The sequence below is a fragment of the Balaenoptera acutorostrata genome, chromosome 9 (assembly GCF_949987535.1).
Source record: "Balaenoptera acutorostrata chromosome 9, mBalAcu1.1, whole genome shotgun sequence".
Taxonomy (NCBI): domain Eukaryota; kingdom Metazoa; phylum Chordata; class Mammalia; order Artiodactyla; family Balaenopteridae; genus Balaenoptera; species Balaenoptera acutorostrata.
In genome coordinates, this window is record NC_080072.1 from 16855259 (window position 1) to 16879202 (window position 23944).

Consider the following 23944-nt stretch of genomic DNA (forward strand, 5'->3'; position numbering starts at 1 on the left):
TGGGGGAAGGGGGCCGCGTTCTAAAGCTTCGGAAACTGGCCCAGCCTGGGGGTTCTCCAGTGTCTGAGTGAACATGGGCCCCTCCTCACCCCTACCCAGTGCCCTTACAGGAAAGGGAAATAGTTAACGAGACGTGAAAGTGGTCGTGCACAGGACGACTGCTGCGTGTGTGTGTTAATTTCATGGAGGAACCGAGAATAGGGAAAAGGGGTTGGAAACAGAGGAAAAGGCACCAGTGGGAAGACGCGCAGCTGCACCGCCAAATTCGCACGCAAGTGTACAAACGACTTGCCTGCACCCGGACGCTAGCGGCCCATCAGACTCCGAATGTCGAAACCTGTTAGGTTTTTTGGTTTTGTTTTTTTATATTTTAAAAAATCTGTCACTGAAGTTTTGCATACCCCCCTCCCCTAGGCCAAAGCTTGGACCCGCCAATTCTCAGCCTAGCCTCGGGAACCCGGGGAGTCCAGACACCTCCCTGGCCCCGCCTTGAATCGAAAAGGCCTTTGGGCGGCTCTTGGTAGAATCCCCTCCGAGCGGCGAGCGAGCTAGTAGCATTTCCTTAAGGCGGGGGGGGGGGCCGGGAGGGGGTTAGTGGTGGAAGGAGAGGAGAGAGAAGAGGCAGAGGAGGGGGAAAAAAAGAGTCAAGAAAAAAAAAATTCACTCTCTCTTTTTCCGCTTCAAAACCTTAAGAGGGTTTGGGAGATCTGGTCAACTTTCCGAAACATCTGAATCTTTTTACAGTCCTCCGTTCTTTCCCTGGGCCAGCTGTGGGGAGGGAGAAGGGAGAGAGAGGAGGGGGTGAGAAGAGAGAGAGAGAGAGAGAGGCGTGGAGCGGAGGAGGGGGGAGAGCGAGCAGGCCGGCGCGGAGCGCACAGCCACTGCCTCCTTGCCTCTCCAAACTCCCGGCCAAGGCGCGCGGTGGCGTCCTCGCGCTCTCGCTCGCGCCCCCGCCCGTCGCCCGCCCAAGCCAGGCATGAATGCTGAGACTTGCGTCTCGTACTGCGAGTCGCCGGCTGCTGCCATGGACGCCTACTACAGCCCGGTGTCGCAGAGCCGGGAGGGCTCGTCGCCTTTTAGGGCATACCCCGGCGGTGATAAGTTCAGCACAACTTTCCTGTCGGCTGCCGCCAAAGGGCAGGGATTCGGGGACGCCAAGAGCCGCGCCCGCTACGGCGCGGGGCAGCAGGACCTGGCGGCACCCCTGGAGAGTGGCGCCGGAGCGCGGGGCTCCTTTAACAAGTTCCAGCCCCAGTCGCCGGCCCCACAGCCGCCGCCGCCGCAGCCGCAGCCGCCGCCGCAGCCACCCGCGCAGCAACCGCATCTCTACTTGCAGCGAGGCGCCTGCAAGACGCCCCCGGACGGCACCCTCAAACTCCAGGAAGGCGGCGGCGGCCACAACGCGGCCTTGCAGGTTCCCTGCTACGGTGAGTGCACGTGCGGATCCCTCGGGCTGGGGTCCCCAGGACCCAGGGCTTCGGCACCTTCAAAACCCGTTCGGCTTGCGGGAGGCAGGAGTTGTAGGGCTGGGGAGGCGCGGGGCCGAGCTGCGTGTGACTTCGGGTCCGAAAATGGGGATCGACCGCTCCGAGGAGACCAGGGGATCCCTCCTGCCCCCTTCAGATCGCTCGGCGGAGGGCGCGGAGCGTCGGCTATTAAACTCAGCCTGGAGTCTCTTTCTCCCCTCTTCGCCGTTCCCCCAAACCACTTGCTTTGCGCTGCCCGCCGGGCCGACTTTGAAGCGGATGCTTCGCACCGGCTCAAGGCGTGCGGCGGGAAACAGTCGCAGCGCAGCGCAGCGCTCGGGCGCTGGGCTCCGGGGCTGCCGAGGCCGCGCTCCTCGCCGGCTAGGGGGCTCCTCGGGCGGCGCCGCAGGTGGGAGCGTCGCAGGTGCGGAGCCCGGCCGGGAGCCTGGAGCGCAGTTGGCGGAGCGCGCCCGGGATGCCGTGGAACGGGGGCGCCACACGCGTGCGGGTCCAGAGACGCCTGAGGCCGCGGAAGACCTGAGTCGAGGTGGTTCGCGGCAGGCAGGCGGGCCGACCAGAGTTCCCGAGCGTTTCTCCTCCGGCGATCCCCAGAGGCGGCCGGCCTCCGAACAATGGTTGAGGACCGACCGGCTGGGAAAGCCACAGAGTTCCAGGCGCCGCAGTGCTGGGCAAGAGGGAAGGTTCTGGGTCCTGATTTGGGCCCACGGGGAACCTGAGGCCTAAATGACCTCCAAGCCCCCTTGAAGGCGGCCTCAGGACGCAGGCCTGGGCCCCGAAGCGCCGCGACCGTAGTGGAGGAGAGAGCCTCTCAAGGGCGGCCTGAGGCCAGAGCAGCTGAGGAGCCTAGGCCTCCTCTCCCACAGAATCGGCATTGGTGAGCCCCAAGCTGGCAGGGAAAGAAACTGAGAAGGGAGAGAAAAATCCCTGGGCTAGGAGCCCTGGGTACACACTCTCCCCCTGGGGCCTTGGCCTTCAGGCAGGGCCCTGGAAATGAGCTGGTTCTGACAGGACAATGGCTTTGGCTGCACTGATCCAGGCCCGATGGAGAGACACCAGGCCTGGGGACAGAGGTGGGACATGGTGGAGGCCTTGGCGACTGGAATAACCTTAGGAAACAACCCATGGCAAACGCTTTCTTACACTCAGCCTGGATCTGGCTCCCCACAGGCTCAGAACTAGTCCACTAAGTGGTCGTTGACACGCACAAACGTTCACACATACACTTGACTACACTTGGATTCTACACATACACACACAACCACTTCCTCATGAGCAGCGCGCTCACACACACACACCAAGTACGCTCATGTGGCTTCGCACAGAGCCACACACTCTCAAACCCACAGGACAGACTGAGCAGATTTAGAGAGATCCGGTGGCTTTCCCCACCTCCTCCACCTTTCCTCTCCACCTTCCTGTTGGAATGAGATCAGGCACTCGGATCACAGACACTCACAGCTCCACACAGGTGCTCCTTCCACACTCAGGTGGAGAGGGCCTCTCGCCCCGTCCACATGCACCAGCCTGCCAGCCCCGGGGATCAGGCTCCCTCCTCCTGGCCTCACCCAGGCCCCTCCTGGTCCCTGTCCTTTGGGAATGTTAGGTGTGAGCAAGTCACAGACCGAGGGACCCGTGGAGGTTCGTTGTGCAGAGCCAGGGGACTCGGATGTTTTCTCTCCCACCGCACTGGTTTTTCATGTGTTAGAGAAATTCACCAGTGGGGCTTCTGAGGAGGCTGAGTTAATTAGACAAGGAGAGCTCCTGAGCTGCTTTCAACCTCTCATTTGGAAATGTCTTCAGGTTCAGAGGGAAAGGGGAAAGAGCTAGACCCCTCCGAGCACTGCCTCTGAGCCCTGCTGGGCCCCCACTGCCAGCCTGCATAATGCATCCTCTACAGGCAGTAGCCACTAGGGCAGCCCACACTGTGACCTGAGAGTAAGAAATCCCTCTAAAGCCCCGTTTCCTCATCTGCATCACGAGGAGATAACAGTAAGGCCTCATGGGGTAGTAAATGTTCCCCCACAGAGCAAGAGTCTAGCCTCCCCACTCCACGTTTCTACCGTCGGCCTCTGTGCCGTTGGAACCTGTAAGCACCCAATTGTGAGGACAGGGCAGGCCCCCGACCTTGCGCTAGGCAAAGCCAAAAGCTGCAGGTTGAGACAAAAGGCAGCTCAGAAACACCAACAGGACCCCACTTCCCTGATGCCCAAGATGGAGGCACTGCTCAGGGCAAAGCCACAGACAACAAACAGCTCTGCTTACTCTTTTCCTTCTCTCAGCAGCTGCTGTTTCTCTGGCCAAGAGGAGATTTCTGGCTCCTGTAGAAAAAAAGTTAGGCACATTAGGTCCAAGAGGAGGAAACCGAGGCACCAAGAGGTGAGGTTCTGATCTCTACAGAGGCAGCTGGGAGGAGGGCCTCTGGAGCGGGCTCTCTAGATGGCCAGCAAGCAGGGAAACTGAAGCATACTCTGACATGGTTCTCTGCCACACTCGTGAGAGCATGTACTCCAAAGGGGGGAAAACGAGTCTAAGGAAAAAACCTCGGATGTCCCCAGGAGCTTGGGGAAAGGCAGAGGCAGACAGACACGGCTTTGGTGCTAGGCTTGCTGCGGCTGATCTCGGCTCCCACCCAAGGTAGCTTTGACCTGGCAACCTCCTTCCCAGCTCTGTTAGTCCCCCGGGCAGGAAGCCAGTTCCTCCATCTGGGCAACTGCACCAAGCGGAGGAGAGGGTCCGAGGTCTCCTTTGGGACGTCAGCCCAGGGAGCCAGTCCTTGGGTCCAAGCGCTCCTTGGAAAGGTGCGGGTTTGGGGGCTGTGCTGGGGCCACGGTGAGAGAGCCTGGGGCAGGACAGCCGCCTCAGGTCTCCAGTGGTGGGACTTCTCGGAGATGGGGAAAGAGGAGGTGAGAAACCTTCCCTGGCTGCAGACGTTCCCTGAGACTCCGTTTCCCCATCAGTACTAAAAGGGCGACGAACAATGGGACTCCACAGTCCCCCCTGGGTGCAGAGACATTCATGTTTTTACAGAAGAGTCCCACTGTGTCCTCGCGTGTTGCAATCGACCCTGTTAGGCTCCGGGTTCACACTTCGGCCTTCCGAAGTCCCTGCCCCCTGGCCCATCCTAGGCTGCATGGGCCCCAGGAGACACGCCAGGTTGGAGGCCGATGTTTCTTAGCCGGGCGAAGAGCCTCCTCGCCGCGGGAGTAGGGACCCCGGCACCTCGCTCCCAACGCGGACGACTCTCCAAGCCGCCGCTTGTGCGGCCCGCCAGGCCTTGGCCTTGCGCCCCGGAACGCTACCGAGAACAGCCCTGCTACCTCCTTCTCTTTCGCTTTCGATTCGGTGCACGCAGGTTTTCGTTGCTAGCCGACTGCTACCTTCCCATCCAGCCGTCCGCGAAGGCAGCGCTCTCAGCACAGAGGTCTGGGGAGATGAGGGCAGGGCCGGAGACCCCTGGGGCACCGCCGAGGGGCTGGTCTTGATTTGGCGAATTAGACGCAGAGTTTGAATGCTAGAGATATTTATTTTCTCCCACCAACACAATCCACACACCACAAGATGTGTAAACTCCCCCTGGGTCATATTCGAATTTACTCAAAGAACCGGGGTGTGTTTTGTGTAAGAGAGACCCACCCCTCCAAAAAAAGACAGCGAGAAACCGAGGCTTGCACATTAGCCGTAAGAGCCCGTGGGTGATTGTGGGATGATGGAGGGAAAACTCAAGCCTGGGAGCTGTGACGTCGACCCCCGGTCAATTTTGGGGGTGGGGGAGGAGAGGAAGAAAGATGCTTTTAATTTTTTACTTTGTTCATTTCTATAGCCGCCAGTCTGCTCTAACAGTTCAGCCTAAACACATACAATCTTAAATAGAAAAACAGAAGGCCTGGATTAAAGGTCTAGTATTATTTTAAATCAGTTGATGCGCACAAAGTTTTCTTTATTATAATTTATATACAGTTAAGTGGAAAGTTTGAAGAATTGTTATATACTTGTTCGCTGTATAACGACCACTTGGATCAAGACATTTACGTATTGTATCTGTAAACGAAAACTTTGGGTGGGGGGATTTTTTTTAAGTTGTTGTAAGGAAATTTCAGAAGAGACTTCAGGGAAGCCAGAGAGCCTGCCCTCCACCCCCAGCCCCCCAACCCCGCGCGCCCCTTGTTCTCGATAGCGGCGTTTCTTGAGTAGGTTGACCTTGTACGCCCGGATTTGCGCGGTCCCTACTCTTCGAGAGAACTACGGACTGCGCCGGGAACCTTGCCGCGCAAGGCTCTCATGAAGTCGCCGATGCCCCGAGTTTTGCCCGCTGCAAAGAGGGGCCACAGCAGGAAAACAAGTTAAAAGTACCATACATAAATTTTTGCCGTAGTCCCCGAGAACCTTCGTTTCAGAAAGCAGCTGGGCGCTCTTTTCCGTGGGCATACCTTTTCACCTTGGCCTCAGCCCCTTTCTCTCTTCCCGCAAGTCTGCCCTCGGCTTTGTTTTGGTGGCAAACTGAAATATGAAATGGAAGTAGAAGGGCCTTTGCATGTACGGGGTATGAAAGGAGGTTGGAGTCCCGGTGTTTGTGTGGGGTTCGGGCTTCTCCGCCGACCCCTGGACCAGGGTGCCCGGAGCAGCAGGCAGAGACAGAATGTGAAAACTGTCGGGAGCCCGCGAGGCTCCGAGGGCCTGGGATGGAGAATGGGGAGGCTGCGCTGGAGTGGGTGTGCCTTTCACTGCAGGGAGAGGGGAGTTGGGGGCCGGAGGCGAGAGAATGCTTGGCTGAGGGAACTCTCAGCACCCGCAGCCTCAGTGTCCTCAGCTCCCCCCGCCCCCCGCAAACCGAAGGACCTAGGCACAGGCACTGTTTTGGGTGAGGTGGTGAGATCGTGACTCCACATCGGGACCCCGCCTGCCAGGTGCCACCTGGCCACGTGCTCCCGCAGCTACGGGGCTCGCCAGGCGTTGTTAAGGTGACAAGGCAGGTCATCAGATTCGAAAACCAAGACAGGGAGGACTCAGCTATGGGCTGATGATCAGCCAGCAAGTTTAGAGTGAAAGACACCGCCCCACCCTCGCCCTTTGCTCCGGAGCTGTGGGTGCCACAGGCCAGCATTCTGTTCAGACTAGACAGTGAGAAGAGGCCCTTTTTTCAAAACAGGGCTTTTCTGGAGAAAGAGGAGGCACTTCTGTGTGGCCACCAAGGCCTCCCAGCTGTAGGCTGGTGCTTCTCAGAGATCAGAGTTACTGGAGGCCCCCAGGGACCTTCCATCCAGAGGTGCAGCCCCGTGCCATCTTCTCTAGCCTACACACGTGCAGATGGGCGGCAACACCCCCAACTCCATTCAAGATGCTCCTTCTTCACCCAGTACAGGGGTGCGGGGTAGCCCGGGGCAGCTAATGCCATGCTGCCTGGAAGCTGGTCTCCCTACAAAGGCTGGACTCAGTGGTGCGACAGGAGCCTCCAGTGTGTCCAGGGAGGTGTCGTGGGAGCTCCAAATGCACCGGACCTGTGCACCCGCCCATCCCCAGTGCATTCTGCCACCTTAGCAAAGACCCTCTTCTCTACCCCATCCCACCCCAGACCAGCAGCACCAGGGAAGAGAGGGAGCGGTGGAAGGGGAGTTGAGGCTCAGTGGAGAGGAAAAGAGACACGCAAAGAGCACGCTCAGAGCATCCAAGGGCTGGGGAACGGGGTGGCGATGCTGAGCAGCGGGCAGTTCCGGGCAGCTAGAAGGCTCACTGCGCGTGAGGACAGGAGGGTTACTGGGAGGTACTGGTGGGTAGATGGGGCGCTGAAAGAGGTGCCACTGCCTGCCAAGTACCTGTCTTTCCCGAGGACCACGCTGCGCGTACTGGGGACCGCAGGGTCGGGGCTGCTGGGTGTGGGCGACACTGCGCTTTGGAGAAAGAGAGGGAGCCGGCGCGCGTTTCATCGGATTCTTAAAGCAGATTGTCTCAGAGCGGATTCTCCTTCCAAACTGGGGGTCCCGAAGCCTGGGCGTCAGCCCCAAGCGCCTCGAAGATGGACCTCCGGGGACCCAGGTCGGGGCAGAGCAGCAGGTTCTCCGAGCTCTCCAAGGGCCGTGGCGGAGAAGATTGAGAGGCTGTGGAAGGTTTGGGCCGGGCGCGAAGGTCCAGCTTGGCACCCGTGCGAGGCAGGGCGCACATTCTGGGTTGAGATGGCGGCGGGTCTCCACCACGGTGTTCTCTACTCCCTGCATGGCCTTGGGAAAATCCCTCCCCTTTCCCTTTCCCTTTTAGGTCCGAATTTTAATTCTGTGAAATGCAGGAGTCTGGACGATTTCCAAAGGCCCTCTAGGGGTTACTGTGCTGGTACCAGTTTGGACCCCCCCTCACCCTGTTTCCCTGCCCTCCTCACCCTTACATACTTTTTTTTTTTTTTTTTTTTTGGTCCAGGAGACATCGGGGTAGAGTGTGCCGGGAAAGGCTTTCCTGGAAGTGGAAACGTGTCCTGAGGGTTTCCTGGGATGTGCTAAGGGGCGCAGGCACCCAGTAGGCAGTAGTCCCAGGACAAGTGGACAGGCGGTCCTAGAGCAGCGGAAGTTGAATGCAGACTCTAGATTCCAGGCTGGGGCTTCACTATGGAGAGGGGAGAGGGACGGGGTGTCTTTTTGCTCACGAGCGACCAGGCTCAAGTCGGGGGCTCAGGGGTTCCTGGCCCCTCCACCACTCCTGTCCCCTGTCTGCACCCATCTTCCCTATCTTGGCATTTACTGATCACCTAGCATGTGCCAGACCTTCTCCTAGAACACACCCAGCGAGCAGCTCCCTGCTATCCTATACCTTCTGTCCTTCCAGGTGTATACATTTGGGCATAGGAAATGTGTACTGGCTGGAAGGATGAATGAAGAATTGGTGTCTCATTTGGAGTGTTGCCGGAGTGTGGTTAAGTGCCCCTGTGAGCATATCCCAGTACCTTGGCTGGTGTGGGTGGAGGCCTGGGGGTTTGTGTGAGCGCATGTCCATCGTGAACGCGGAGCGGTGTGCCCCGCCCATACTCATCGGGTCCCGGTCCTGCTCTCCCAGGGTGATTCAGGGGACCCTGCATACTAATTTGTGTGTGCTCCTATGTGGAAGGCGTGCGTTCCCCAGAGTTTCCGAGGGTGCAGCCAGTGTAGGTGAGCCGTGTGCGGGCGAGGGTGAACACCTGTGCACGATCCCGGACACCCCGCCCCCCCCTACGCCCGCCCGACCGCGCGTGTTGTAGGCTCTGCCACCAGAGTCGCGGGCCAGGAGGCGGTGACGAAGAGCCTGTGTGTCATGGCCTGTGGCCTTCTCTGTCGCTGGTCGCGGCTTCTCAGGGAGGCTGACTCACCGAGTGGCAGGCAGAGTCCCCCTGTGGCCGGCTGGGGGCAGGGGAAGAAGGAGTTGGGGAGTATCTGCCCCTCCCGACCCCGCCCACTGTCTCCCTTCACTGTAACCCATCCAGTAAGCCACACAGTCTATGCAACAAACAGGGTAGATGTTTGCAGTCTCCTCCTCCAGAAATAAGGTGGGCTCCACCATGGGCTCCTGGGGTTGCCGGGGCAACAGAAGAGCACCCGGTGGGATTGCAGGAACTCATCCCGAATGTGACCCAACGGGGCAAGGACTCCTGCTCCCTGCTGGGCTCCCTAAACCAGGTTCTCTTTCCTAAGTGCATGGAAACCGTGCAGCGAGAGCCCAAGGGGGTTAGCTGAGGCCACATGACCGACTTCCTCCTCTGAGGTTGACCATCTGCCAGGCTGCGGACATCGGTTGGGTCTAGAAGCCTGGTACTCAGCCCTCCAACGTGACGGGTCATGGTGTCAGGATGGGTGCCCCACCCGGTCCCAAATGCCCTCTTTCACAGGGAAGGGACTGAAATGCCTAATTCCAGTTGCTCACCAAACTTTGCCTGTCCCTGTGCCAGGCCTCTTGGGGGATTCTGTGAAGCCCTGGACGCAGCCCCTGCCTTCAGGTCCAGAAGTCCTGCCTTCAGAAGACAGACTAGTGACTTGGCTGTTTGCAGTTCACGGGGGCGGTGCTGGAAGGGGGAAGCCCAGATTCAGGCTGGGCAGAGAGGGGCAGCTTGGCTCACCCCACTCCCCCTGGTGGGCGGAACCTCGCCCAGGAAGGTGAGGGCTCAGAGAGGTTGAGGGAAGTTGGGAGTTGCCACAGACCAGCTGGATCTCCTCTGGTAGCTGAAAAGCTGGCAACTTCTTCTCTCTTTTCTCCTTTTCCCCCTCCATGACTTCTCTGTAGGTCAAGAGATCTGGGTTCAAGTATTGGCTTTTCCCTGGAAATGGCCCTGTGCCTTTGGAACAGTCCCCTTATCTCCGGTTCCACTCAGTTTCTTCATCTGCAAAAGGGGATTTGTTTGGGCCTGTCCTGCCTGTGTGGGAAGGGAGTGTGAGGGTGCAGAGAGGTAGTATGCCTGCAGGTATATCCAGCAAGGTCACCTTCTCCACCTGGGAGGACTAAGGGCCCCAACCCCTTAGTCATCTTGCAGGTACTAAGGTATTTTGAATGGGGTGGGGGGGCGAGGGCAGGGTTCCGATCAGGTTTCAGAACTTTGGTGCCTCCTGGATTTGTGGACCTCCCTGATATCCAGGGGTCTCCCTGGCCTTGTCTGCAGCCCCACCACTCAGCCACGTGGGTTGACGTCTGGCTCACACCCCAGCACTGAGCTGGGACGGCTCCACGGCCCCCCTTCAAGGAGGGAGCTCATCGAAGGGCAGAGAAGACAAGGATGCCCACGGCTCTATGCACAGATCTCCTTTCAGGGCCTCGGTCTCCCATCTGAAACCCCCTGCCTGGGACTAGTTGATTTCTGAGGCCCTGGGGTTCTGCGCTCTTCCAGGCCTCGTTGTACCAAGAAGTTCCTTGGTCCAGCCTGCCAAACAGGAAGAGTCTGGCAGTCTTGCCTGACTCCCTGCCTCAGGACAGGGACAGCAAGGAAGTGAGGCTAATGGGGTGTGAGCAAAAGGAGGTTAGAGCTGGCAAGGTAAGGCCTCTGCTGCTGAGGACCCCGTGTGACAGCTCATGTTTCCTGAGCACACCTGCCTGTGCCAGTGCGCCTCCTGGGTGTGATTTCACTGAATCCCCATCTCAGCCCCGAGAGAGAGATCCTCTTATCATCCCTATTTCAAGGATGAAAGCAGACGCATAGAAGACGAGTAACTTGCCCAAGGTGGGACAACTCGGAGGCGAGAAGGTAAGTACTTGATGGCCAAGGGCTCTGAGAACCCAGAGGGCATCCTTTTGTGGGATGATCCTAATTAGATTTGAGGTCACTCTTATCCTATCCCAGATGATATGGGATTGAAAGACTGGGTTTTACAAATATGGCCCCCAAAGAGCTTCTCTCATCTTCTCATCTGGGGATGCAGTGGCAGATGGGAGGTCAAGGATGGGCTTGGTGCCTGGCAGGTTGGAGTCTAGACCTGACCTTTGACCTTGGGCCCAGCTTCTTCCCTGTTTAAGTGTCCTGCTGCGCTGCGGTGAGAACACGGGGCCAGGCACTGCGTCGGGACCTCATAACTGTTTTGAGGGATTACTCCTTGAGTTCCCGGAGGCCCCAGGAACGTGCCAGAACCTCTGGTCAGGGCAAGGTTGAGCTGAGGACCATGTGTGGGAGCAAACAATGGGGAAATACCTTCCTCCTGGGGAGGATGAGAGACTGCGGTGAGGCTTTTGTCTGTTTTGTTTCAAACATTTCCCAGAGCCTGGAGCAGGGCTTGCTATACATGGCAGGTGCTCAATGAACATTTGGGAGGGAAGGAAGGGAGGGAGGGAGGGAGGGAGGAAAGGAGGGAGAGAGGAAAGGAATCAGGATGTGAACATGCTAGGAACTCTAAAAATCTTTCTATCTTCTCTTCCTTCCTCCTTCTTTTGAATCTGAGCCTGGGTGAGAACGCAACTTGTAGTTCTCTTGTACCCTGGTGGAAAATAATTTATTTCCCTCAGGGATCCCTCTGGGGAGTGGGAGTAGGGAAGTCTTGGGTCGCCCTGTTTTGCACAAGCCTGGAGTCCTCTCAGCCTCTGGCAGTTAGAGGAGCACCTTTTCCCCCCACTGTTCTCCTTCGCTGTCACCTCCAAGGCCACAGCTAGGGTCTTGCTGCTTCCCCCAGGCCAGCTCTAGTCAAATAGTCATCCCTCTGCCCACCTCCCCCGCCACACGCACTCCTCTCAGGTCTCCCCCCTTCCCTGCAGTGAGTTCTGGGCCCCTGGTTCTTCCTGCCCTCTGCCTAGCGGGGTGGCCCCAGGGCTGCAGATGTTCCTCCCTGGGTACCCCATCCACTCAGCCCCGCCCCACCCCAGGATTCTGAGATTCCACACCCCCAAGGGATGCAGCACTGTGTTCTGGTCAGGATGCTGTCCTGAGCTTACAGCCCAGGTGAGAAGAAACATTTAGACCTGAGCCTGGGGTGGAGCCAGCACTCAGCAGGTCGTGGCCGCCACTATGCAGTGAGCCAGGCACTCTGGGAGGCGGATCCGAGACGTGGAGGAGACTCTGATGGAAGCGCTTCCTCCTGCCTCTTTAGAGAGGGAATTGGGCATAAACAAAGCTGTGAGAGGTACCCTGCCAAAGGCTCCCCCTCCCATCCAACAATTCCTGCCGGGTTGTGCCCCTGTGTCATCAGGTGTGGAGCACTTGGCAGTGAGTGAGTTGATTCCTGCCCATGGGGATGTGAAGACATGGGAGTCCTCAGGAAAAGTGCAAATGGACTGAAACTTAGTGATTACGGGCATTTGAGATGGGCCTTGGAGGTTGAATAGGAGCTCACCAACTGAACGAGCTGGAAACAGCACTCTAGACTCAGCAGATAGCACTTGGGTCAGGAAAGTACATGGAGTGGTTGGGAAAGAGCAAGTGTGTGCCTTGCAGGGGACATGATGGACACAGGCGAGAATCGGCCTGAGGAATGACAGGGGCAAAGCCGAGAGGGCCATTCACTTTCTGGTGAGGTGTTCAGACTTCAGGGAAGCCCCTAGAGGCCTCTGAGCAGTACAGTGAGAGGCTGAGAGCCCAAGCTTAGTGTGGCCTCTTTTAAAATTCAAATCTTTATTTTAATTAGGGATAATTTTTATTGTGGTAAAATATACATAACATAAAATTTACCACTTCAAGGATTTTAAACGAATGATTCACTGGCATCAAGTACATTAGTAGTGTTGTGTAACCATCACCACTATTCCCAGAACCTTTTCATCATCCCAGACGGGCCCATTAAACAATAACTCCCCATCTCCCTCTCTTCCCAGCCCCTGGAAACCTCTGTTCTACTTTCTGTCTCTGAATTTTCCTACTCCAGGCACCTCATAGAAATTGAATTATACAATATTTGTCCTTTTGTGTTTGGCCATTTGTATATCTTATTGGCCATTTGTCTTTCTTCTTTGGAGAAATGTCTATTCATATGCCCATTTTTTAATTGAGTTGTTTGGCTTTCGTTGTAGGAGTTCTATGTATATTCTGGATAGTAATCTTTTATCAGATATGTGATTTGCAAATATTTTCTCCATTCTTGTCTTTTCACTTTCTAGATGGTGTCCTTTTGATGCACAAAAGTTTCTAATTTTGATGAAATCCAATTTATCAATTTTTTCTTTTGTTGCCTGTGCTTTCATTGTCATATCCAAGAAATCATCGTTAACTCCAATGCCAGGAAGAATTTCCCTTATGTTTTCTTCTAAGAGCTTTATAGTTTTAGCTCTTAAGTTTAGGTCTTTGATCCATGTTAAGTTAATTTTTGTAAATGGTGTAAGATAAGGGTCAAACTTTATTTTTTTGCATGTGGATATCCAGTTTTCCTCGTATCATTTGTTGAAAAGACTGTCCTTTCCCCATTGAATGGTCTTGGCAGCTTTGTAGAAAATCAATTGGCCATATGTTTGAGAGTTTACTTCTAGGCTTTCTATTCTGTACAATTGGTCTGTCCCCAGCATGGCCTTCTGAGATGAAGGTCCAGAGTTCCAGAATATGGGGAACCTCATTAAGTCATCCTGTTCAGTCCCTCGCCTCCAGGCCAGAGACTGACCAGCCAATGAGATTCAGCTCTGGAACACATTTGTTTTCCAGGAACCAGAGCTGGTGAGAAGGGGTGGAGGACAGAGCTAGTGGTGAGGGTGCCAGAGCCACGACCTTGGCCTCTGAGTAGGCCCCTTGCTGTTTGGGAGCCCCCATGTCCTTCAGTTGACCCTCCTGTGAGGACATGGCCTTGGGGGAAATTCTCCTGTGCTCTTAGGGTCCATACACCGCCTCCTGAGAGGACCAAATCTGAGACTACTCCTTTTGGTAAGATGATCCCAGAGCCCTTTCCCCATGGAGCTGGGAGGAGCTCGAGGAGGGAAGCCCCCTGTGCACCCCCCCTGGCTCTGCACTGTTGGCCCTGTGAATATCTTGAAGATTTTCTATTTGATTCTCATAAGAGGCATTTGCTGCACCCTGTCCTCCACCCTCCATCCCAAGTGCTGTCCAGTGAGCGGCTCAGCCAGGGACTAGATAGTATTCTACAGCCCTGGTAGGTAACCAAAGGGGAGGGGGGCTCTGTCCCCCACTATCACTGACAGTGGAGCAGTGGGAGCCCCAAAGGGGGCTCTTGTGAGACCAGTGCTTCCTGCCTTGGAATCCCCCAACCCAGTTGAATAAACAGAGGCTGAGACTCCAAGCCAGGTGCCCAAAGGCAAGTAACAGGCACAGTGTCTAATGTTCTTGGAATCCTGTAGAAACTGTGTTCATCCTACAATTCAGCTGCACAGGCTGCCTGAAGCTTCAGATGCCTTGGATTCGGTGAGGCCAGTGTAGCCAGGACCTGGGAACAGATTTCAGCCTGTCTAGCTGAGTGACCTTGGGCAAATTAGTTGACCTCTTTGCCTCAATTTCCTTATCTGTAGAGTGGGTATATGAATAATATTGTGAGGATTAAATAAGATGATATAGGTAGAGAGCTTAAAACAGTTCCTGGAACAGAGTAAGTGCTCAATAAATATTAGCTGTTATTTTTGATAGGATTTTGCTGGAACTTTGAGTAGGTGAAGCCGGAAACTTTGACAAAGAGTTATGGTTGACTTGAAAGCATAAAATTGGAAAATGAGCAAATTATTACTGAGTCCACACTGTGTGGTTGACAAAACGTTTTAAAATACGGATGAGTGATGAAAGGGGTGTAGGCTGGCTGTCTGCCTAGCCTGGGGTCAGGAGGGATCAAGGACGGGAGAAGGGTACCCCCGGGCCCCTCAGACCCTTCAGGCCACATCTCCCCAAGCTGCTGGGGAGTTTAGGCTCCCCTTCCCTAAACTCACGATAACTGACTGCTCCTGGACCAGCCTCCTTGTTTGCTAGCATCAGCTCTGCACCAGGGATCAGGGGCCGCCTTGGAGGAACATTGCCTGAGCCGAGGCAGGTGGACAGCCAGGGCTGGGCTTTACCTAATAAACTGTACAGGACTTAGCCCCTCAGAGATTACATGAAGCCATCTTTCTGCTACATAAAGTACATTCTCACTGTTTCATGGGATGATTCATTTCGCTGAGAAGTACTAATAGAGTACTGAAAAGAGATGTACTCATCACATACCACTTTTCTTGGTAGAAGGTACACACCGTACACTTTAAAGCAGAGACATATTTGACGTTTTCTTCAGTCCAGATGATCAGAAGGCAATGAAAGAATCATTCTTCACCAACATGTTTGTTGTAAATATTGGAATATTGAACATTGTTTATACTTATTACACGTGATGGGCAAAACACTTGGACCCCACCTACTCCAAATCCCAGCGATTTAGATGGAAACTCTAACAGCTTAGGTATAATTTTGTTCTAGAGAGTTTGAATTTTTAACCATTTTATAGTTTTAAAGATGGAATGTTTTTAAGCCAAGATTGAATAATCTTATCCAGCCTTATCAACCTCAGAAAACTTTAACTAGCAGTCTCACAATTAATTCAGCCATTATTTTTCCCTTCTTGTCCAAGGAGAGAAACATCTTCTTGCTTTTTTGGCTTGTAAATGATTCTTTAGGTTATGAACACAGCATGAACACATCTGGAGGAAGAAAACACTTGATTCTGGTGGGGAAAAAAAAATTCTCTCTAGGCCGACATGGTCATTCTGCAGGCTGAGACATTTAGTTGCTTGACAAGATGCATCTAGTTCAGAGGGTATTTGTTGGGTGCCAGATGTGGGGACCAGAGCTTGATAAGATGTTTTCCCTGTCCGTGATGAAGATACTGTCTAATGGTGGAGGTTGCCATGCATCCACACTTGCAATGCTTTGTGAAAAGTAATCTAATTATTAGGGGAGTTCCGAGGAGGGCATGGCAGGAAATCCGCAAAGAGGAAGTGATGATAGACTCGGGCCTGGAAAGGTGACCTGGGGTTCGCTGGGCAGAAAGGGCCCCAACATAGTCCTGAATCACCGAAGTTGGTTTCTAAATGACAGCAGCAGTGGTGGTGGCGACGGTTACCTTTCTGGAACTGTCCGTCTCGCCACTCCCCACCCCCAGAGAGCTTTCAGGTGGTATGATGGTTAGAGGGCAGCAGATGCTCCCACAGGGAAAATTCTTCCAGAGCCATTAAGTATTGGTGTGCCTCTATAGGAAAGTTGTCCAGATGCTCCAAGAGTGTAAGTGGGAGTGAGGTTTTTATAAGGAGCTCACGACTGCTCTGACCTTTGTCAACTGGTTTGTAAGCCACACTGTCTTCAATGCAGTGATTAAAATTACAGTTCTCATTTCGTGGTTATAGCTTCAAGTTGCAACCTAACTTAGGTTAAAAAGTATTTATGGAAGGGCCTTTCTTTAACATCAACTAGCAGTTTTAAATATGTATGTAACAAATGATAAACAAAATTGTCAAATGTTTCACCCCATTTATCGTCTTTGTTAAATGTATGTAAAATGGGCCCTGATTGGAAGGGGACTGGGGGGGGATGCTACTTGGGACAGGGGTTTGTGGAATGTTCCAGGCAGCTAGAGCTGGGGAAACTTGAGCTAAAAAGAGTACACCTGGGGCGGGGGCGGGGGGAGGATGAGACACTGCAGCTTGAGTGACTTACTTTGCTTTGCTCTTGCAGCTGCCCTGGCCTAACTTGCCTCCAAATAATAAGTGCATTAATCTATCACGGGGAACTCCCGTTGATAGAGGGTGTGCTGTGTGTCAGGCAGAGATGTGCATTCTTGCACTGGACTTCACTGAGACCTCACAAACATGCTGGGAGGTGGGTATCATCCACCTCACTTTACAGATGAGAAAACTGAGGCACACAGAGGCCAAGTCACTTTGCCAAAGCATGAGTGGCTTGGAAGCCTCCTTAACAATCTCCTTTAGAAATTTCCCCATTTCTTTAAAGGGGAAAACTGACACTTCCTTATCATGCATAAAGAGCTAGCTATACACAGCTTTAACAGACCCCTCCAACCAGATCGCTGCCTTGAAGCCTCTCCTATATAGAGATCTGGAGTGGTCCTGGAAATACTGCTCCCCCCGCCAGGCTGGCCGAGATGCCCCTGCTCTGTCCACCTCCCCGCACCATAATCACTGCCTCCCTCATGAAGGGGGGCTTTTGGAAGGAAGGGGCCATGCTTTATTAGACTTCGTATTTCCATCACCTAGAACTTTGCCCAGCACATAGCTGGCGCTCCAGAAATGTTGCTGAATGAATGAATGCAGCAAATAAGTGGCAGAATCAGGAGTCAAACCCAAGCCTGTCCTGCTCCAAAGACTTCTCATTCATTTCACCTAGAGCAGGATTTAAGCTTCTCCATCTTGCCTCCCTTGGATCCAACGGCACTATTACAGTGCCTCCGTGGGGATGGTTGGGAATGCACGTTTTCTCCCTGCTCTGAGGGATTAGGTGGGAGATATTTAGGGACATACCCAAGGCCACTTGGTTAGGTGAAGGTAGAGAGGGACAAGGGGCAGACAGACCACCAAGCTGATTTGAAATCGGGAGACACAGTCCTTCCACTGACAGGCCTTGTGACCGCTCGGGGTCTCCATATCCTGCCTGGAAGGTGAGTAGTGGCCCAGGGTGACCCCTGAGCTCTGGGACTTCTGGTTGGGGTTAAGGGAGAGTATGGAGGCTTCTTCTGCTTCTGTGGCAGTGGACCCAGCCTGGGCCAGCGCCCCTTCCCCTGCAGGGTGCTAGGATCTCCTCCAGCCTCATGAGGCAGGGCTTGGGGATGAGACCTAGGCTGGACCAGGAAGGAAGGAGGCGGGAAACCTCAGTCTCCATGAGGATAGCAGCTCACAGGGGTGGTTAGAGCCCCTGACTGAGGTCACGACCCCAGCTCACCCCAGTAAATGTCAGGAGGTGATGTTCAAGTGTTAGATCATAAATGGGGCTTCTCATGGTCACCCGAAAGTTCTGTTTAGATTAGTCCTCTGTGTTGGAAACGTCTCCAATGGCTCAGTTGTGTCGCCCAATGACAAGACTAAGTCTGCCTGCAATCCCTTCAAGATTGCCTGTCTACGTAAGAGAGACAACACATCGTTGTGTGAGAGGCCATAGACAGGACACTGGGCTTGGAGCTGGACCATCTGGGTTCAAATCCCAGCTCTGCCCCTCCTAGCTATGTGATCTTGAGCAAGTTAAGCTTCTCTGGACCTCAGTTTCCTCATCAGTAAAATGGGGGTAAAAACACAGACCTCCTAGGGATCTGGGGAGGATCAAATAAGATAGTGGATGGGTCAGTACTACTCAAACACGAGTGATTATGTGATTGTCCGTATTATTGTCACCAGCCCTGGGGGGAGGCCCCTAAGGCTTCTCACTTAGTAATTTAGGACCAGCTCAGTTGGGAGTTGGGGTGTCCTGTTTTGCCGTAAAATGTAGCATACCTTGCCAGGACCTCTGTAGTTTCCAATACTCAGTTCAAGGTCACGCTCTTGCTGAGGCCTCCCCAACCTTTTCAACAAGAACCGACTGCTCCTCCTTGTGGACACGCTGTGCCCAGGTTGCAGGGCTCTTGCCATTGGGCCCCATAACACTTGACCACACTGTTAAATGTCTGTCCCTTCCATGAGGCCATGACTAAGGGGAGGCTCTGGGGAGGTGCTCGGTGAATGAACAAACAAGTAAACCAAGGAAGAAGCACAATGAATAGATACAAACCAAGTCACATCATCAGGGAAAAGACAAGAAAAAAGAATTTGGGGCGTAAGCTGGGGGACAGAGGGGACCTCGGGGGCTGAAGGCGGGATGAAGGCCCTGAGGGACACTGGCTAGTGGGCTTTCTTTTCTTTTTTTCCAATTTTTTTAATTGTAGTAACATACAAGTAATAATAAAATTTACCATCTTAACCATTTTTAAGTGTACAGTCCAGTGGTATGAAATACATTCATAATGTTGTGCAACTGTCACCACCATCCATCCTCTTTTCATCTTGTAAAACTGAAACTCTGTCCCCATTAAACACTAGCTCCACACCCCTGGGCTCCAGCCCCTGGCAACCATCGTTCTACTTTCTGTTTCTATAAACTTGACTACTCTAGGGACTCATATAAGTGCTATCATACAATATTTGCCTTTTTGTGACTGGCTTGTGTCACTCAGCATAATGTCTTCAAGGCTCATCTGTGTTGTAGCAGGTGTCAGAATTTCCTTCCTTTTTGAGGCTAATACTCCACTGTATGGATGTACCAGTTTGCTTCTCCATTCATCTGCTGATGGACACTTAGGTCACTTCCATGGTCCAGCTATTGTCAGTGGGCTTTCTTTTTAACCCCTTCTCTTTGGATACAAGGAAACCTCACTCATTTAGACTAATTGTAGGAGAGCTGAAATTATAATAGGCTCAAACAATAAAAAGTACTTTTATTACTTTTAAGGTCCAAGAGTAACTTGACCTCAGCTAACAAAATACTGCTTCCTTCGGGCCCTAGAAGAGCATTTAGAAGAACCACGTGCTTTAATAGGGTCACCAGTTACTTATGTGGATGGAAATGTGGATTTCCATAGGGCTGAGGAAGCAAGGTTTGTTCCTAGAGTTGGCTTCTGCCTTGTGATTTTGATTCCAATGTGCAAGCCCATTTGTAGAGACCGTGGATGGTGCTTGTGACGGGGAGGAGGAGAGGTTGCTCACTAAACCCCAGTCTGGGTCCTGTTCAAATTATACAAATGCTGGCTTCAGACCTGGGATTCCTGGATAAAGCGGTTTCTTCCCATTTGTCTGCATACTTCTTCTTTTTAAAAGCTTTTTGTTTTGACATATTTTCAGACATCAAAAAAGTTAAATGTAGAATACAAAGAATTCCCAGGTCCCCTTGACACCGATTCCCCAAATCTTAGTGTTTACTATATTTGTGTTATCACTCTCAATCTCTCTTGTATATATGTATGTATCAACATACATATCTATACACAGATACGTATTCTTTCTTTCTGAAAGAAAGTGCCTCCCACTGTTTAAGAGTAAGTTGCAGACATATGCCTCTTTACCTCGAAATACTTCGGTATTAGCAGAGAACAAATGCAAATTGAGACCCAGTGTCCGAAAGAAAACAAGAAAGAATTAGTTGGGTGTAAGCTGGGGGACGGAGGGGACCCTGAAAACAAGGTCCCAAGAAAAGGCATTGGTCCACATTTGAGGTCCCAGATGGTCTATGAAATTCTATCAGGACAGTTTCATCAGGGCCAGCACTGAAGGTCGGATGTGATGGGGCAGATTTAGAGGCGTCAGAGAGGAGCCATTCTCCTGTGACTCCCACTTTTTCCCTTCCTCCCTGACCTTGTCTTCTGGCTGCCCCGTCCCAGCCCCACACAGGGTATCCAGTCCAGGAGGGCCCAGAGGAAGTGCTGCAGGCTTAGGGGTCAAACCTCAGCTCTGCCTCTCACCAGTTGTGTATTCTTAGACAAGTCCTTTACTCCCTCTGGCCTCAGTCTCTGGGGCTGTCAAATGGGCATATTTCACATGGTGGTTGTGAAGAGCAGCAGTGGTGACATGACAGGTGTGCTAGTACTGGGTAAAGCATGAAGCATCCCAGTGCTAATTCCTTTTCCTTCCTTGGTTCTGGGAAGCGCCCTCCATCCTCTGGACCACAGGAAACCTCCCAACCTCAATGTGTGGGAAGAACCAAGAGAGCTGTCTGAGGGTGGAGTGATGGAGGAGGGGGCTGCAGCCCCCGCCTCTGCTGATGCTTCCCTGGGGAAGAGCCCACAGAGGAGCTGGCAACAAATCCGCCAGCTACATGGACAGCCATCTGGCAAAACCGGGGTGTGGGTAGCATTTGCATGGCTCACTTGTAAGTAGCTAGAAGACCGAGGATTCCCCAGGGTCTCCACGAAGGGAGGTGACTCTGGGGAATCAGAGGAACTCAGGTCAGGCCTGGCACCCAGTGGTGGTGACATTCAATGGGTTCTTTCTCTCTGAGCCTCAGTTTGCCCATCTGTAAAATGAGGGTGCTGAAGAAAGCCACCATGTGGGAATTCTGAGGGACTGACATAAGAATGTGAAAACCCTCAGAACCAGAGGAGGAAAGAGCTCTTTGGGGAAGGGCAGGGACCCACCTCATCCACCTCTGTGTCCCTTGTAGGGCTGAGACAGCGGCAGACACGTAGTAGGACTGAATAACTGCTTGTTTGGCCAACCCTCCCAGGGAGGGCCTGTGCCTTTAACCAAACTTGGAGAAACTTCATCTGAAGCCAGGACCCTGGGGCATCACCTCTGGCCCCGAGGAACTTAATTGGGACTGCAGTGCCTCCTGGTGGCCAGTGTGAGCCACTGCAGCCTTGATCATGCTGGATTTGGGGGGGAGCCTAGAGCCTGCATTCAGGGACCCGGGAACCTGCCCTGTGGGTGAGCATGGCGTCCCAGGGCCCTGCGACTCCTCCTCAGTCTCGGCTTCCTGTCGGGGCTGCGCCTTCTCCATAACCCCTTCTCTCCTCTCGCTGGTAGGAAATCCGGCAATACTTGTTGACATGAGGAAGCAGAGAAGCCAAAAGGTTTGCCCAGGGCCCTAGCAGCAGCGGGGCCACCTTTGGCTCTTCGTGCCCTCCCCCGTGGCTGGTTTCTCTGAGCCCCATCATCCCGCAAGGCCCAGTGTCCCACTCCCATGCTGCAGCCACCCCACACAGCAGTGTGTGCTGAGGGACCGAGGCCCCCCGGCTCCGGAGTCCAGCCCCGTGGCCTTGGGTCCCTTTCCTATGGGCGCCCCGTCACCCTCAGCAGGGCGTGCAGAGCCGCCCCGGCGCTACCAAAGGCAGAAGGAGCCCGGGCCCAGCTCAGGACCCAGTAGTGCATCAGGGCGGCCCTGCTCTGAACTGCTCACAGTCGAGTGGGAAGCAGGACCACACACCAGTGCTTTAGAGCAGAGAATCCAGTGTTTAAGAGGTAAGCCCAGCCCCCGGGGTCAGGGAGGAAGAAGGGGTCAGCCTTGCGCTGAACCTTGGAAGCCCAGTAGAAACAATTCAGCGAAGAAGAAATACAACAAATAAAAGGTTAACTTTACTAGTAATAAAAAAAATGTAAATTCAAACAAGATTCCACTTTTATCCTTCACACTGGCAAAGATTTTAAAAAACAGTATAATGACTGGTATTGGCCCTGAAGCAGATGGGCACACGGAGGAAATTGGCAGATTTCTAGAAGACACGTTTATCAGAGCTCTTAAGGTGTGACTGTGATCTAACTCGGTATTTCTAGTTCCTGGAGCTTCTTCTGAGGTAATTACCATGAAAGTATCAAGGGATTTAACTGCAAGGATATTCATCCCAGGCCTGTTATCATTTCAAACAATCAGCGATCCACGTGCCCAACAGTCAGGGACTGATGAAATAAAATAGTTTGTCCATCCGGTGAAATACTATGCAGCCATTAAAAACGATGTAGTAGAAGAATATAGAATAGGATGGAAAGATATACAGGATAGTGTTAGGTTAAAAAAAAAAAGAAGACTTTTACCAAAAAAAAAAAAATTATGTTTCCCTTTTGTGTTTGTGTGTTACAGTTTTCTTCTTTTGGTCTGTCTTGGTTTTTTTTTTTTTTTAATTTCCACATAGAACATAGATAACTATATGTAACGAGGAGGGAAGAAGCCACAAGATTTACAGAGGAAGATACGCAGGGAGAGTAGGAGTTAGCCAGATGCATGAGGGGCAGAAGGGCATTCCAGTTAGAAGGAAGAGCACATGCAGGAATGGGGTAGCCTGAAGCCGCTCGAGCAGTGTGTTGGAGGCATGAGGACAGGGCTGTGGGACCGGAAGCGAGGTGCAGAGGTGGGGTGTGGAAAGATGTAAGTCTGTGAGGAGAACGGGTGTCAGTCCTGCCTGGGGAATCCTGAATGCCACAGTCAGCCTGACTTGCAGGGTTGGCAGATTTAGCAAAAAACTAACAACAAAACCAGGACGCTCCATTTAATTTGAATTTCAAATAAATAATGAATAAGTTTTAGTATAAGTATGCCCCATCCAATATTTGGGACATACTTACACTTAAAAAAATGACTGTTTCTCTGAAATTCTACTTTAACTGAACACCCTGTATTCTATCTGACCGTCCTAATGAGGGCTCTGGGCACCAGTGGAGGGCCTCTAGACAGGCTCGCACTAGACGGGATGTGTGCTTTAGACACTCTCTCTGGTTGTAGTTGAGGGCAGTGAGTCTGAGGGCAGAGAAACCAATGAGGTCTGCGCTTAAGCCAGAGCTCTGGGAATCTCCAGTACCCAAGAGGCCTCAGAGTCACGGCCGGGGGGGGTGCCCAGGGGGGCCCAGTTTGTGAGGACAGTGGCCGATCCCCACCGCGAAAGGGGCCTTTCACTGAAGTATCCCTACCCTTCCTCCACCCGGCTTCCCCCGTGGCGCTCACCCCCATCTCCCACATCACACAGCCGAATCCAACACCTTCCAGAGCAGACATCACTCAGGATTCTAATCGCTGCTTCCACATAGCATTTTAAAATGATAAAAGCCATTTCTGTTCATGGTAAGACAAATAGAAAAGTAAGTCAGACGAGAAAAAAAAAGGAACAAAACCCAGATACCAGTATTCTTACCTTTGGAAACTTCTAGTATTTTCTAAGGACAGATACCCCACCCCTACCTCCCCTTTTTTTCAAAATGAGATTTACTTACTATAACACGAACATCTTTCAGTTACTAAAATGCTGTTCTTTCACATCAGTTTCACTCATTTTTCATCAAATGTTTATTGAACCCCTTCTGCATACCAGCCACAATACTAGGCATTAAACAAAAGGGCTAAACAAAACAAGTATATTCAGATATATTCCCTGTTTTATGGAAGGGAGAGAGAGAGACAATAAATAAAGGAAAAACAAATAGATACAAAATAATGTGTATTAAATGCCAAGAGAGAAACAGTCTGTAGAATAAAGAAAATCAGGATGGATCTTCCAGTTATGGAAATATCATCCTTTATTTAACCAATCTCCTATTATTGGATATTTTGGTTACTTTCAGTTTTTCCATATAATAATGCCATGATGAACTTTCTCTCTAGTTAATTCTTTGTGCCCATCCCT

At 52.7% G+C, this 23944-nt stretch overlaps 1 protein-coding gene across 1 annotated transcript in view; it reads left to right on the forward strand.

The window, feature by feature from the left end:
- The first annotated feature begins 976 nt into the window (after nt 1-976).
- Nucleotides 977-23944, forward strand: part of ALX4 (ALX homeobox 4) — a 40202-nt gene continuing 17234 nt past the window's right edge. Inside the window, exon 1 of the mRNA XM_007181107.2 lies at nt 977-1427. Within this exon, the coding sequence (XP_007181169.1) occupies nt 977-1427 (451 nt within the window). The remainder of the gene's footprint in view (nt 1428-23944) is intronic.